Consider the following 15,466-nt stretch of genomic DNA (forward strand, 5'->3'; position numbering starts at 1 on the left):
ATGATATCTTGTCATTTGCAATGACATGGATGGAGCTAGAGAGTATAATGCTAAGTGAAATAAGTCATAGTCAGAAAAAAACAAATACCAATGTGATTTCACTCATATGTGGACTTTAATAAAACAAATGAGCAAAGGAAAAAAAGAGACAAACCAAGAAACAGACTCTTAACTATAGAGAACAAACTGATGGTCCCAGAGGGGAGGTGAGTGGGGGGATGGGGTTAAATGGGTGTTGGAGATTAAGGAGGGCACTTGTGATAAGCACAGGATGATATATGGAATTACTGAATCACTTGATTGTACACCTGAAACTAATATAACACTGTGATAACTAAATGGAATTTAAATAAATTTAAATAAAAATAACTATGTAACTTATTACAGATTTCTTTAGTGATTTTTTTTACTACAAGAAGGGGATGGCATAACTTACCAGAGTGTTCCATCTGCCTTCTCCTTGGCTTGCTTATATCCCCACTGGGTGATAAAGCTTTCAGTATGGAGGAAGCACTTCTGTGTGTCTTCCCTATTAAATATGGTGGCTGATTTAAATACAGTTAGCATCACTTATTCATTCATCATAATTTTTTTCTTTTATCATAATTTTCATGCCTATCTAGTAATGTGGCAAATTTTAACTAAAAGCTATTTAGAATTACAATGTCCACTTTGGGAATCTGAAATTTAACATGATTTCAAACACGCAGAAGTTCTAGAATAAAAGAAATAAAAATAAAATTTTACAGGGGTGCCTGGGTGGCTCAGTTGGTTAAGCGTCCAACTCAGGTCATGATCTCAGAGTTTTGAGATCAAGCGCCTCATCAGGCTCCGTGCTGGGCGTGGAGCCTCCTTGAGGTTCTCACTCTCCCTCTGCTCCTCCCCCATCCTCTCTTTTTGTCTCTTCCTCTTTAAAAAATAAAAAAAATTTTATCAACAGAATGGTTAATCATAACATTTTTTAGGATGTAAAAGAAAATTAAGCAGTTCATAAACTCTGTTAAAATCTCCAACTGCTCTTGTGCTGACTTTTTAGACCACTAAATACTTCAGTAATTGTACATGAACTCAAAACTTTACAAAAGAAAGAGAAAAAACAATCAATGCCTAATGGTTCCTTAAAGAAAATTTTCCTTCTGAAGCTGCTGTTGAGGAATGAAAAGTATAGCTGTGGGTTAAGTGAATGGTCTTAGACACTGGCCCTTGAGAGAAGGCATGCTGGGCATTTCACTGCTTTCAAACAAGTTTCAGAATTCTGAGACATTGGTGCACAAGTAAAAGGGAGATGTTTTCAACATTAATTACAATCCCTGGAGATGGGACAACTTTCACAATATGCCATCTACGTGACTTCTTAAGGTAAAAAGCTTAAGTCACTGGTCATAGACCTTTCTTCTAATATAAGCACTTCAGGCTATAAATGTCCCTATTAGCACACACATTTTATTTTGCTGAAAAGAATTTTAAAAGATCTAGAGAGTGGGTTATAAGACTTGATAAGATATAAATTATCTATAGGTACAGTAAAATTTCAATAGTAAACACTACCCAGGTGTTCTTTCTCCCTCCGTTTTTCCTTCATCCCTCCCTTGCTGCCTCCTTTCCCTTCTTTTTCCTTTCCCTTTCTTTCCCTTCTTTTTTTAAGAGAAGCTGATCCTAAAATTTAAGTGGAAATACAAGAGGACCTACATTACCCAAAGCAATCTTTAAAAAGCAAAACTTACAGTACCTGACTTAAAGACTTCTGATGGTCCTACAGTAATAGTGTGGTTAAGGATAGGCCTATTAATGGAAGAAATAAAACTGAAAGTGTAAAACAGATCCACCCTTAGCCAGTCACTGGATTGTCAACAAAGCAATTTAAGGAGGGGAAGGCAAGTCTTTTCAGCAAATGATGCTAGAGCCACTGGGTATCTATATGAATGAGAAAAACCTTGATCCCTGCCTCGCACTGTACACAAAAGTTACTTCAAGATGGATCACAGACTTAAATGTAAAAGCTAAAACTATACAGCATTTAGAAAATATAGATTATCTTCATGACAATAAAAATTTAAAAGAAAAATTAGACTTCCTCAAAATTAAACATCTGCTCATCAAAATTAACTTAAAAAAATGAACAGAAGAGCTTCAGACTAAGAAAATTTTTGCAAAATGTACATATGACAAAGGACTGGTGTCCAGAATTAATAAAGAACTCCCAGAGCTCAACAATTTTAAAAATGTGACAAATTGGAAACTGGAAGATTTGAATGGCTATTTCACAAAGTAAGGTATATGATATATATATGAATGATCAAAAAGCAAAAGTGCTCAACACTTAACCATCAGGGAAATTGAAATTAAAGCCCCCATGAGATAGCACTACATATCCATCACAGATCTGATGAAAACTGTCAGGATGTGAGACAACAGGAACTCTCTTCTCATATGTTCATGTAAGTAAAAAACGGTACAACCACTTTGGGAAATGGTCACTTCTCATAAAACTACATATACTGTAGCCTTGTGACCCAATGTATCAGGTTGAATGGTATCCCAACAAAATTCAGGTCTACGTGGAACATGTGAATATGCACTTATTTTGAAATCAGGTGTTTGCAGATTGATCAAGTTAGGATGAGGTCATACTAACTTAGGGTGAGTCTTACTTCAACAACTGGCATCCTTACAAGGAGAGAGAGAGACTTGGATACAGAGATACGTAGAAGGAAGAATGACACAGACTAGAGTGACACAGCAACAAGCCAAGGAATGCTGAGGATTGCCAGCAAACACCAGAAGCCAGGAAAGAGGTGAGGGACAGATCTCCCTCAGAACCTCTGGAAGGAACCAACCCTGCCAACAGGTTGATTTTGAACTCCCGTCTTCTGAACTGTGAGACAATAGATTTCTTTTGTTTAAGCCTCTCAGTTTGTGGTAATTTGTTACAGCAACACTAGGAAGCTATACACCCAAACTTACTCTAGGTATTCATCTAAAGGAAATGAAAACATAGGTTTATCAAAACAAAAAACCTAGCATAAGAATACCAATAACAACTTTTTCACAATAACTAAGGACTAGAAGCCATTGAGGTGTCTACCAAAGAGAATGGATAAACAGTTGTATATTTACGTGATGGGATGCCACTCAGCATTAAAAAGGAAAAAACTGGGGCACCTGGGTGGCTCAGTTGTTCAGCATCTGCCTTCAGCTCTGGTCATGATCCCAGGGTCCTGGGATTGAGCCCTGCATCGGGCTCCCTGCTCAGCGGGAAGCCTGCTTCTCCCTCTCCCACTCCCCCTGCTTGTGTTCCTGCTCTCGCTAGCTCTGTCAAATAAATAAATAACATCTTTAAAAAATAAATGAAAAGGAAAAGACAACTGATGTATGCAACAGCATGGATGAAGCTCAGAAACTTTATACTGAAAGAAGCCTACACAAAAGAGTATGTATAATTCCATTCATGCAAAATTGTACAATGGGAAAAGTTAATCTATGATAAAATAAAACCAGTGACACCTCTGAGGGATAGGGTGGGGGGTTTACTGGGATGGGTCAGAAGGGAGCTATCTGGGATTGTAGTAATCTGTTGTTTGATAAAGTTTGGGTTGTAGAGATGTACACATTGTACTCATGCACTAGCAAACTTAAGATTTCGCATTTCCCATAAATAAATTCCACCTAAACAGAAGAAATACAGTACTCTTGGTAATGATGATACACATCTACCCACCGCTCCCGGGGTCAACCACTTTTCATGGCTCTGATTAGCTGAGATGAAATGCTAGGGATTGCCCTCTTAAAATGTGGTATCTGAAGATGCTTAGGTGGACACCCTAGACCTGAGTCCATGGGTCCCTGCCTGCCAGCCACCGACATGAGCCAATCCAGAAGGAGACTTGTCTCGTCCCTTCCCTCTCACTTGTTAGACTGTCTTTGCCAGGTCCATTCAGTGGTCAGACCAGATCTTAAGACACACTAACACCTATCAACCACTCTTGAGGGATAGAGGGTGTCTAAAGAGAATGAACAGAGATGCAAGGACATGTCATGAAGACCTAACAAAATGACAGCAATAGCCACCCATGACCAGGGCCTTATAAGGTCTTTACCTACCCATATGGAGAATACCAGTCTCTTTTCCAAGAAGAGCAAAGCCTTGATACAGAGCTCTTACTCAGATATGCTCAGCTATCCAGCTCTCCCTGAGAGGAACTGCTTACACTAAACTCATCACTCTTACTAACCAAGGAGATATTGCTAGAGATCTGCTGGAATGGCCAAAATAAAAAGTAGTGCTGATACCAGATGCGGGCAAGAAGGTGGAGAAACGATCACTCAGACATTGCTAGTGGGAACTTAAATGGTATGCCCATGGGTATTGCACTTTTTTACAAAACTAAACATTTATTTACCATGTGACTCAGCAACTGCACTCTTGAGCATTTATCCCAGAAAGAAGACATTATATTCACACAAAAACCTGTATGGAAATGTTCAAAGCACCTTCATCTATAATAGCCAAAAACTAAACAATCCAAATGTCCTTCAGTGGGTGAATGGTTTAACAAACTGAGGTACTTTCATACTATGGAATACTACTCATCAATAAAAGGAATGAAGTATTGGTGCATACTAAGTTTGGGTGGATCTCAAGAGAACTACACTGAAAAGGCAATCCCCAAATTTAACATCCTATATGACTTCTTTTATGTAACATTGTTGAAGTAACAAAAATCGCAGAGACACAGAACAGATTAGTGGTTGGCAGAGGAAGACGGGGGAGGAGGCCGGGGGGGAGCTGGGATGACTGTACAAGAGCAGCACAGGGCATGCCTGTGAGGTAACAGTTCTGTGTCTTTGAATATAGTGGCAGTTACAGGAATGTATATGGCATAACGTTTCACAGAACTAAATATATGCTCCACACACACAAAAGAGTGAAGGTAAAACTGGTGAAATCTGAATAAGGTCAGTGCATTGTGTTAACAAAAATAAAAGGCTGTTTTAACAACAACAAAAAAATGTCATTTACCTCATATATGGAATTTAAGAATCAAAACAGATGGACACAGGGGAGGAAGGAAAAAAGGGGAAGCAAACCATAAGAGACTCTTCACAGTAGAGAACAAACAGGGCTGCTGGAGGGGAGGTGGGTAGGAAATGGGCGAAATGGGTGATAGGTGTTAAGGAAGGCACTTGTGATAAACACTGGGTGTTATATGTAGGTGATGAAACCAGTCTTACACTATATGTTAACCAGCTAGAATTTAAATAAAACTTGAAACATTAAAAAAAAAAGTTGCACTTGCTGAGATGAGTACAGGGTGAAGTATGGAATTGCTGAATCACTACATTGTACACCTGAAACTAATATAACACTGTATGTTAACTAAAATTAAAATAAAAAACTTTAAAGAAATGAAAGACTAAAAAGACCCCACATATGATCACCTCAAAAGATGCCCAAAAAACATTTGACAAAATCCTACATTCATTCCCAATAAAAATTCTCAACAAACAAGGAATAAAAATTTGTTGTGCTCATAAAGGGCAGCTATAAAACTTACACTTAGGAGAAAGCACTCCCCAAAACATCAGGAACAGGGAAAGGATGTCCACTCTCACCATTTAAATTCATCATTGCACTGGATGGTCTCGCCTGTGCAATGAGGCAAGAAAAAGAAATTAAAGATATACTGAATGTAAAGAAGTAAAACTTATTCACAAATAACATGATCATCTATATAGAAAATGCTATAGGATTTTCCAAAAAAGCTACTAGGGCTAAAAAGTAAGTTTTGCAAGTTTACCAGATATGAGATCATTATCCACAAGTTAATTTTATTTCTCTGTACTTTCAACAGTTAAAAACTGACTTTTAAAATAGATTAAATAAAGGCGGAGCAAGATGGCGAAGGAGTAGGAGACCTGGATTTCGTCTGGTCTCAGGCATTCAGCTGGATAGGGACCAAACCATTCTGAACACCTACGAACTCAACAGGAGATCGAAGAGGAGAGTAGCGACAACTCTCTGAACAGAGAAGCGACCACTTTCTGGAAGGTAGGACGTGCGGAGAAGTGAATCTGAGGCGATATTTGGGAGGATAGATGGCGGGGGAGGGGGCCTCCGTGAGCCGCTTTTGGCAAGTGATGGAGCAGGGAGCACAAAATCGGAACTTTTAGAAGTCGGCTCCGCTGAGGGACATCACTCCAGTGGCTAAGCGGGGGGGTGGAACCCTCGCGGAGTGGCACAGGAGTGCACCGCAGGGATCTGCTGGGTTTGGAGACTCCACATGGAGTGCGGTGTCAGAGACAGAAATGCTCGGTTACAGGCTGGGGGAGCACGGAGTGCAGCCAGAGATCAGGGAGACGGGAGTGATTGACTGCTTTTCTTTGGGGGCATACTGAGGAGCGGGGCCCAAGTTCTTGGCTCCTCCGGGACAAAGACTGGGAGGCCGCCATTTTCACTCTTGTCCTCCCAAAACTCTGTAGGGAAAAGTTTGCAGGGAACAAAAGCTCCTGAGAGCAAACTGGAGCAGATTACTTAGCCTGGACCGGCAAGGGCGGGGCAATTCCGCCTCCAGCAAAGACCTTTGGGAACCACGGCAACAGGGCCCTCCCCCAGAAGATCAGCAAGAACCACCAGCCAAGACCAAGTTTACTGATCAATGAGAACGGTAGAACTCCAGCGCTAGGGGAATACTGCACATTTTTTACCGTGATTCTTTAGTCTTTCAAAGTTAGTTTTTTTTAACTGTTTTTTTTTTTTTTTGGAATTTTTCTTTTTCCCTTTTTCAACCATCTTATCAATCCCTTTTTAAAAAAACTTTTATTTTTCATTTTTACAGTCATATTTTATCCCTTCATAGTAGTTACCCTTATTTTTGGCATATATATATAAGTTGTTCTCTCTTTCAAATTTTGAGATACAGTTTCTTCTAACAGATCAAAATATACCCTAAATCTCTAGTGTGTATGGCTTTGTTCTAGTCTCCTGCCTGATCACATTCTCTCCCTTTTTAAATCCTCTTCTTTTTTTTCAAACTTCTTACCAATTCTTATAAAATTTGTTATAATTTTCATCTTTACAGTCACATTCCATCCCTTCATCGTATCAACCCTTATTTTTGTACATATATAAGTTTTTCTTTCTTTAAAATTTTGGGAAGCACTTTCTTCTAACAGACCAAAATACACCCAAAATCTAGTGTGTGGCACTGATCTATGTACCAGCCTGATCATATTTGATCATATTCTGTTTGTTTTGTTCTGTTTTTGTTTCTTTTTCTTTTTTCTTTCTTTCCCTTTACCCCTGGTTTCAGGTCTTTTCTGATTTCTTTAGAGTATATTTTCTGGGGACATTGTTACTCTGTTAGCATTTTGTTCTCTCATTCATCTATTCTTCTCTGGACAAAATGACAAGACGGAAAAAATCACCTCAACAAAAAAAACAAGAGGTAGTACCGTCTGCCAGGGACCTACTCAATACGGACATTAGGCCGATGTCCGACCTAGAGTTCAGAATCATTTTAAAATACTAGCTGGGCTTGAAAAAAGCATGGAAGTTATTAGAGAAACCCTTTCTGGAGAAACAAAAGAACTAAAATCTAACCAAGTCGAAATCAAAAAGGCTATTAATGAGGTGCAATAAAAAATGGGGGCACTAGCTGCTAGGATAAATGAGGCAGAAGAGAGAATCAGCAATATAGAAGGCCAAATGATGGAAAATAAAGAAGCTGAGAAAAAGAGAGATAAACAACTACTGGATCACGAGGGCAGAATTCGAGAGATAAGCAATACCATAAGATGAAACAACATTAGAATAATTGGGATCCCAGGAGAAGAAGAAAGAGAGAGAGGGGCAGAAGGTATATTGGAGAAAATTATAGCAGAGGGAATAGATGCCTGTTTCCTTCCCCTAATTAAGGGAAGGAAACAGGCATCTAAATCCAGGAGGCACAGAGAACCCCTCTCGAAATCAATAAAAATAGGTCAACACCACTACATCTAATAGTAAAACTTACGAGTCTCAGAGACAAAGAAAATCCTGAAAGCAGCTCAGGAGAAGAGATATGAACCCTACAATGGTAGAAACATTAGACTGGCAACAGACCTATCCACAGAGACCTGGCAGGCCAGAAAGGGCAAGCATGATATATTCAGAGCACTAAACGAGAAAAATATGCAGCCAAGAATACTATATCCAGCTAGGCTGTCATTGAAAATAGAAGGAGAGATAAAAAGCTTCCAGGACAAACAAAAACTAAAGGAATTTGCAAACACGAAACCAGCCCTCCAAGAAATATTGAGAGGGGTCCTCTAAGCAAAGAGAGAGCCTAAAAGCAGCAAAGATCAGAAAGGAACACAGACAACATACAGTAACAGTCACCTTACAGGCAATACAATGGCACTAAATTCATACTTTTCAATAGTTACCCTGAATGTAAATGGGCTCAATGCCCCAGTCAAAAGACACAGGCTATCAGATTGGATTAAAAAACAAGACCCATCGATACGCTGTCTGCAAGAGACTCATTTTAGACCCAAAGACAACCCCACATTGAAAGTGAGGGGGTGGAAAACCATTTACCATGCTAATGGACACCAAAAGAAAGCCAGGGTGGCAATCCTTATATCAGACAAATTAGATTTTAAAACAAAGACTGTAATACGAGATGAGGAAGGACACTATATCCTACTTAAAGGGTCTATCCAACAAGAAGATCTAACAATTGTAAATATCTATGCCCCTAACGTGGGAGCAGCCAATTATACAAGGCAATTAATAACAAAAGCAAAGAAACACATTGACAACAATACAATAATAGTGGGGGACTTTAACACCCCCCTGACTGAAATGGACAGATCATCTAAGCAAAAGATCAACAAGGAAATAAAGACTTTAAGTGACACACTGGACCAAATGGACTTCACAGACATATTCAGAACATTCCATCCCAAAGCAACGGAATACACATTCTTCTCTAGTACCCATGGAACATTCTCTAGAATAGATCACATCCTAGGTTGCAAATCAGGTCTCAAACCAGTACGAAAAGATTGGGATCATTCCCTGCATATTTTCAGACCACAATGCTTTGAAACTAGAACTCAATCACAAGAGGAAAGTCGGAAAGAACTCAAACACATGGAGGCTAAAGAGCATCCTACGGGTGCCTGGGTGGCTCACTTGGTTGAGCGACTGCCTTCGGCTCAGGCCATGATCCTGGAGTCCTGGGATTGAGTCCCATGTTGGGCTCCCCACTCAGCGGGGACTCTGCTTCTCCCTCTGACCCTCTCCCCTCTCATGCTCTCTCTCACTCTCTCTCTCTCAAATAAATAAATAGAATCTTTAAAAATTTTTAAAAAATAAACAGCATCCTACTAAAGAAGGAATGGGTCAACCAGGAAATTAAAGAAGAATTTAAAAAATTCATGGAAACCAATGAAAATGAAACCAAAACTGTTCAAAATCTTTGAGATGCAGCAAAGGCAGTCCTAAGAGGAAAGTATATAGCAATACAAGCCATTCTCAAGAAATAAGAAAGGTCTCAAATACACAACCTAACCCTACACCTAAAGGAGCTAGAGAAATAACAGCAAATAAAGCCTAAACCCAGCAGAAGAGAAATAATAAAGATCAGAGCAGAAATCAATGAAATAGAAACCAAAAGAACAGTAGAACAGATCAACGAAACTAGGAGCTGGTTCTTTGAAAGAATTAACAAGATTGATAAACCCCTGGCCAGACTGATCAAAAAGAAAAGAGAAATAACCCAAATCAACAAAATCATGAATGAAAGAGGAGAGATCACAACCAACACCAAAGAAATAGAAACAATTAGAAGAATATATTATGAGCAACTCTATGCCAGCAAATTAGATAACCTGGAAGAAATGGATGCATTCCTAGAGATTTATCAACTACCAAAACTGAACCAGGAAGAAATAGAAATCCTGAACAGACCTATAACCACTAAGGAAATTGAAGCAGTCATCAAAAATCTCCCAACAAACAAAAGCCCAGGGCCAGATGGCTTCCCAGGGGAATTCTACCAAACATTTAAAGAAGAATTAATTCCTATTATTCTGAAACTATTCCAAAAAATAGAAATGGAAGGAAAACTTCCAAACTCGTTTTATGAGGCCACCATTACCTTGATCCCAAAACCAGCAGACCAATATCCTTGATGAACATGGATGCAAAAATTCTCACCAAAATACTAGCCAGTAGGATCCAACAGTACATTAAAAGGATTATCCACCATGATCAAGTGGGATTTATCCCTGGGCTGCAAGACTGGTTCAACATCCGCAAATCAATCAACGTGATACAATACATTAACGAAAGAACAAGAATCATATGATCCTCCCAATAGATGCAGAAAAAGCATTTGACAAAGTACAGCATCCTTTCTTGATCAAAACTCTTCAAAGTATAGGGACAGACGGTACATACCTCAATATCATAAAAGCCATCTATGAACAACCTACAGCGAATATCATTCTCAATGGGGAAAAACTGAGAGCTTTCCCCCTAAGGTCAGGAATGTGGCAGGATGTCCACTTTCACCACTGCTATTCAACATATTATTAGAAGTCCTAGCCACAGCAATCAGACAACAAAAAGAAATCCAAGGCATCCAAATCAGCAAAGAGGAAGTCAAACTCTCATTCTTTGCAGATGATATGATACTGTATGTGGAAAACCCAAAAGACTCCACCCCAAAACTGCTAGAACTCATACAGCAATTCAGTAAAGTGGCAGGATATAAAATCAATGCACAGAAATCAGTGGCATTCCTATACACCACCACCAAGACAGAAGAGAGAGAAATTAAGGAGTCGATCCCATTTACAGTTGTACCCAAAACCGTAAGATACCAAGGAATCAATCTAACCAAAGAGGCAAAGGATCTGTACTCAGAAAACTATAAAATACTCATGAAAGAAATTGAGGAAGACACAAAAAAATGGAAAAACATTCCATGCTCATGGATTGGAAGAACAAACATTGTGAAGATGTCAATGCTACCTAGAGCAATCTACACATTCAATGCAATCCCCATCAAAATACCATCCACTTTTTTCAAAGAAATGGAACAAATAATCCTAAAATTTGTATGGAACCAGAAAAGACCCCGAATAACTAGAGGAATGTTGAAAAAGAAAAGCAAAGCTGGCAGCATCACAATTCTGGATTTCCAGCTCTATTACAAAGCTGTCATCATCAAGACAGTATGGTGCACAAAAACAGACACATAGATCAATGGAAGAGAATAGAGAGCCCAGAAATGGACCCTCAACTCTATGGTCAACTAATCTTTAACAAAACAGGAAAGAATGTCCAATGGAAAAAAGACAGTCTCTTCAACAAATGGTGTTAGGAAAATTGGACAGCCACATGCAGAAGAATGAAACTGGACCATTTCCTTACACCACACACAAAAATAGACTCCAAATGGTTGAAAGACCTAAATGTTAGACAGGAGTCCATCAAAATCCTAAAGGAGAACACAGGCAGCAACCTCTTCGACCTCAGCCGCAGCAACTTCTTCCTAGAAACATTGCCAAAGGCAGGGGAAGCAAGGGCAAAAATGAACTATTGGGATTTCATCAAAATAAAAAGCTTTTGCACAGCAAAAGAAACAGTCCACAAAACCAAGACAACCGACAGAATGGGAGAAAATATTTTCAAATGACATCAGATAAAGGGCTAGTATCCAAAATCTATAAAGAACTTATCAAACTCAACACCCAAAGAACAAATGATCCAATCAAGAAATGGGCAGAAGACATGAACAGACTTTTTTCCAAAGAAGAAATCCAAAATGCCAACAGAAACATGGAAAAGTGCTCAACATTGCTCAGCATCAGGGAAATCCAAATCAAAACCTCAATGAGATACCTCACACCAGTCAGAACGGCTAAAATTAACAAGTCAGGAAACGACAGATGTTGGTGGGGATGTGGAGAAATGGGAACCCTCCTACACTGTTGGTGGGAATGCAAGCTGGTGCAGCCACTCTGGAAAACAGTATGGAGGTTCTTCAAAAAGTTGAAAATAGAGGTACCATACGACCCAGCAATTGCACTACTGGGTATTTATCCCAAAGATACAAAGGTAGGGATCCGAAGGGGTATGTGCACCCTGATGTTTATAGCAGCAATGTCCACAATAGCCAAACTGTGGAAAGAGCCAAGATGTCCATTGACAGATGAATGGATAAAGGAGAGGTGGTATATATACACAATGGAATATTATGCAGCCATCAAAAGGAATGAGATCTTGCCATTTGCAGCGATGTGGATGGAACTGGAGGGTGTTATGCTGAGTGAAATAAGTCAGAGAAAGACATGGATCATATGACCTCACTGATATGAGGAATTCTTAATCTCAGGAAACAAACTGAGGGTTGCTGGAGTGGGGGTGGGGGGTGGGAGGGATGGGGTGGCTGGGTGATTGACATTGGGGAGGGTATGTGCTATGGTGAGTGCTGTGAATTGTGCAAGACTGCTGAATCACAGATCTGTACCTCTGAAACAAATAATGCAATATATGTTAAGAAAAAAAAAAAAGATAGCAGGAGGGGAAGAATGAAGGTGGGGAAACTGGAGGGGGAGACAAACCATGAGAGACGATGGACTCTGAAAAACAAACTGGGGGTTCTAGAGGGGAGGGGGTGGGGGGATGGGTTAGCCTGGTGATGGGTATTAAAGAGGGCATGTTCTGCGTGGAGTACTGGGTGTTATGCACAAACAATGAATCATGGAACACTACATCAAGAACTAATGATGTAATGTATGGTGATTAACATAACAATAAAAAATTTAAAGAGAGTAAAATAGATTAAATAGTATCAAAAATATGAAACAGAGAGGGATAAATCTGACAAGACATGTGTAAGACCTGTGTACTAAAAATTATAAAACAAGGCTGACAAAAAGAAGTCCCATAAAAATGGAGACATATACTGTATTCACATATTGAGTAATAAGTATTAATTACATGTAAATTATCACAAGATGAGGTAGATTTAACTCAATGCAAATCAAAATCCCAGTAGGCTTTCTTTTTTGTGAAAATTGCTGACTCTAAAATCCATATGGAAATGCAAAGAATCTAGAATAATAAAAACAAATTGAAAAGGGAAAAAATGTTGATTTATACTGAGCTCCGGACTTATAAGGCTACATTAATTCAAGACTATGTAGTAGTGGCATCAAGACAGACAGAGAAAGGAGTGGGGGGAAAAAGTCCAGGGATGCCTGGGTAGCTTAGTCATTTAAGTGTCCCATTCTTTTTTTGTTTTTGTTTTTTTAAGACTTTATTTATTTATTTGACAGAGAGACACAGTGAGAGAGGGAATACAAACAGTGGCAGTGGGAGAGGGAGAAGCAGGCTCCCTGCTGAACAGGGAGCCTGATGCGGGGCTTGATCCCAGGACCCTGGGATCATGACCTGAGCCGAAGGCAGATGCTTAAGACTGAGCCACCGAGGCACCCCTAAGTGTCCAATTCTTGATCTCAGCTCAGGTCTTGATTTCAGGGTTGTGAATTCAAGCCCCATATTGCGTTCCACAATGGGCATGGAGCCAATTTAAAAAAGAGAGAGTCCAAATATAGACCCCATATACATCTGGTCAACTAATTTACCACAGGGTAAACAGGCAATTCAGTAAAGAATAGGCTGCCTTTTCAATAAACGGTGCTGGAAAATTTGAGCATCTGTATGCAAAAACAAACAAATATACTTAAATCCAGAGCCGGTACTAAGTATAAAAATTTACTCAAAATAGATTATAGAGGTAAATATAAAACAAAAATTATAACACTTCTAAAAGAAAAAAATATATGAAAGTCTGTTTCAACTTAGGTCAAAGATTTCTTAAATACACTACCAAAAGTACAATTCATTAGATAAAAAACTGAATATTAGCTTTCATCAAAATTAAGAATTCCTCTTTGAAAGACACTATTAAAAGAATGGGGGGGAGGAAACAATGGCGGAGGAGTAGGGGACCCTATTCCAACTGGTCTCCAAAATTGAGCTGGATATCTACCAGACCACTCTGAACACCTACGAAATCAGCCTGAGATGTAAGAAGATATATCTGGATCTCTATAAACAGAATATCGCAGGGGGGTGTTTTTGAGGCATGAAGTGGGAAGTCATGATTCTGCGGGCACATATCAGATGATAAACGGCAGGAGGAGGGAGCTGTGGGGACCCCACACCACCGGGAGGTGATAGCCTCCCGTGCTGGGGACAGGGCAGACTCGCAGATTGGCAGTGGCAGGGAAAGGACTTTGGGCAGACCCCCGGATTGAAACCCAGAGCAGCGGGGCCACACAGGCAAACTGGGGGCAGCTGGCGGTTTTAAAAGCACAAAGGGCAGAGACGTGCCCCAACCTGGAGGCGAGGACTGGGAGCGCTGCTGAGGGGCGCACAATCCAGGACGCTACAGTTTAGAGCAGCACAAACAGAAAAGGAGATAGTGTGGCCTGGAGAGCTCACTGAGGAACAGACTGTCATCTCTCTGCTCTGAGGCAGAGGGTTGGAAACGATCTCTTCTGCTCTCTCAGAAGAGATGTGGAAAGCCACCACGGAAAGCCTCCAAAGAACAAAAGTCCCAAAAAACTGGTTTTCACTGAGCCCATCACCTGCCACAGCAGGCAGGGCAACTCTGCCCAAAAAGGGTTGCCTGAGTAACAGCATGGCAGGCCCCTCCCCCAGAAGACAGGCTGAGAGAACAAGAGGCTGACAACCCTAAGGTCCCTATAAAACAGGTGCATCTTGCTTGGGTTGTGGTCAATAATTTGGACTCTGTACATTCCCTCAACCACCCCTCAAAAGAATGACTAGGAGGAGGAATCCCCAAAATAGAAAGGACTCAGAGACTCAGACCTCTGCCACAGATTTACAAAAGGATACAGATAGAATCAAGATGTCAGAGATGGAATTCAGGATAGCAATTCTGCAGACAATAGCAAGAATGCAGAAATCGATTAATGGCAACATAGAGTCTCTAAGGGCAGAAATGAAAGCTGAATTGGCAGAACCTAAACATGCTATCAATGAGATCCAATCTAAACTAGATAATCTAACAGCTAGGGTAAGCGAGGTAGAAGAAAGAATTAGTGATCTAGAAGACCAATTAAAAGAGAAGAAAGGAAGAGAGGCCAGGAGAAACAACTCAAAATCCATGAAAATAGAATCAGAGAAGTAAGTGACACCATGGAACATTCCAATGTCAGAATTATTGGAATCCCTGACGGGGTGGAGAGAGAGAGAGAGAGGACTAGAAGATATATCTGAGCAAATCGTAGCTGAGAACTTCCCTAATCTGGGGAATGAAACATTCATGTCCTAGAGGCAGAGAGGACCCTTCCAAAGATCAAGGAAAACACGCCTACACCCTGGCATGTAATAGTAAAACCTGCAAATCTTAGAACCAAGGAAACCATCTTAAGGGCA

The 15,466-nt window shown here is 40.0% G+C and overlaps 1 protein-coding gene across 6 annotated transcripts in view; it reads right to left on the reverse strand.

Annotated features, from left to right (window-relative positions):
- The window catches only part of ZNF169 (zinc finger protein 169), a 68,582-nt gene that overhangs the window by 16,936 nt on the left and 36,180 nt on the right, over window positions 1-15,466 (reverse strand). For 2 of the 6 annotated variants that reach the window (XM_027615017.2, XM_027615016.2), the window contains exon 3: window positions 5,556-5,647. The exons of the other annotated variants lie outside the window; for them this stretch is intronic. In XM_027615017.2, the coding sequence (XP_027470818.1) occupies window positions 5,556-5,616 (61 nt within the window). In that variant the 5' untranslated portion in view covers window positions 5,617-5,647. The remainder of the gene's footprint in view (window positions 1-5,555; window positions 5,648-15,466) is intronic. 6 annotated transcript variants of the gene reach the window in all.

This window comes from Zalophus californianus, chromosome 13 (genome assembly GCF_009762305.2).
Source record: "Zalophus californianus isolate mZalCal1 chromosome 13, mZalCal1.pri.v2, whole genome shotgun sequence".
Classification (NCBI taxonomy): Eukaryota; Metazoa; Chordata; class Mammalia; order Carnivora; family Otariidae; genus Zalophus; species Zalophus californianus.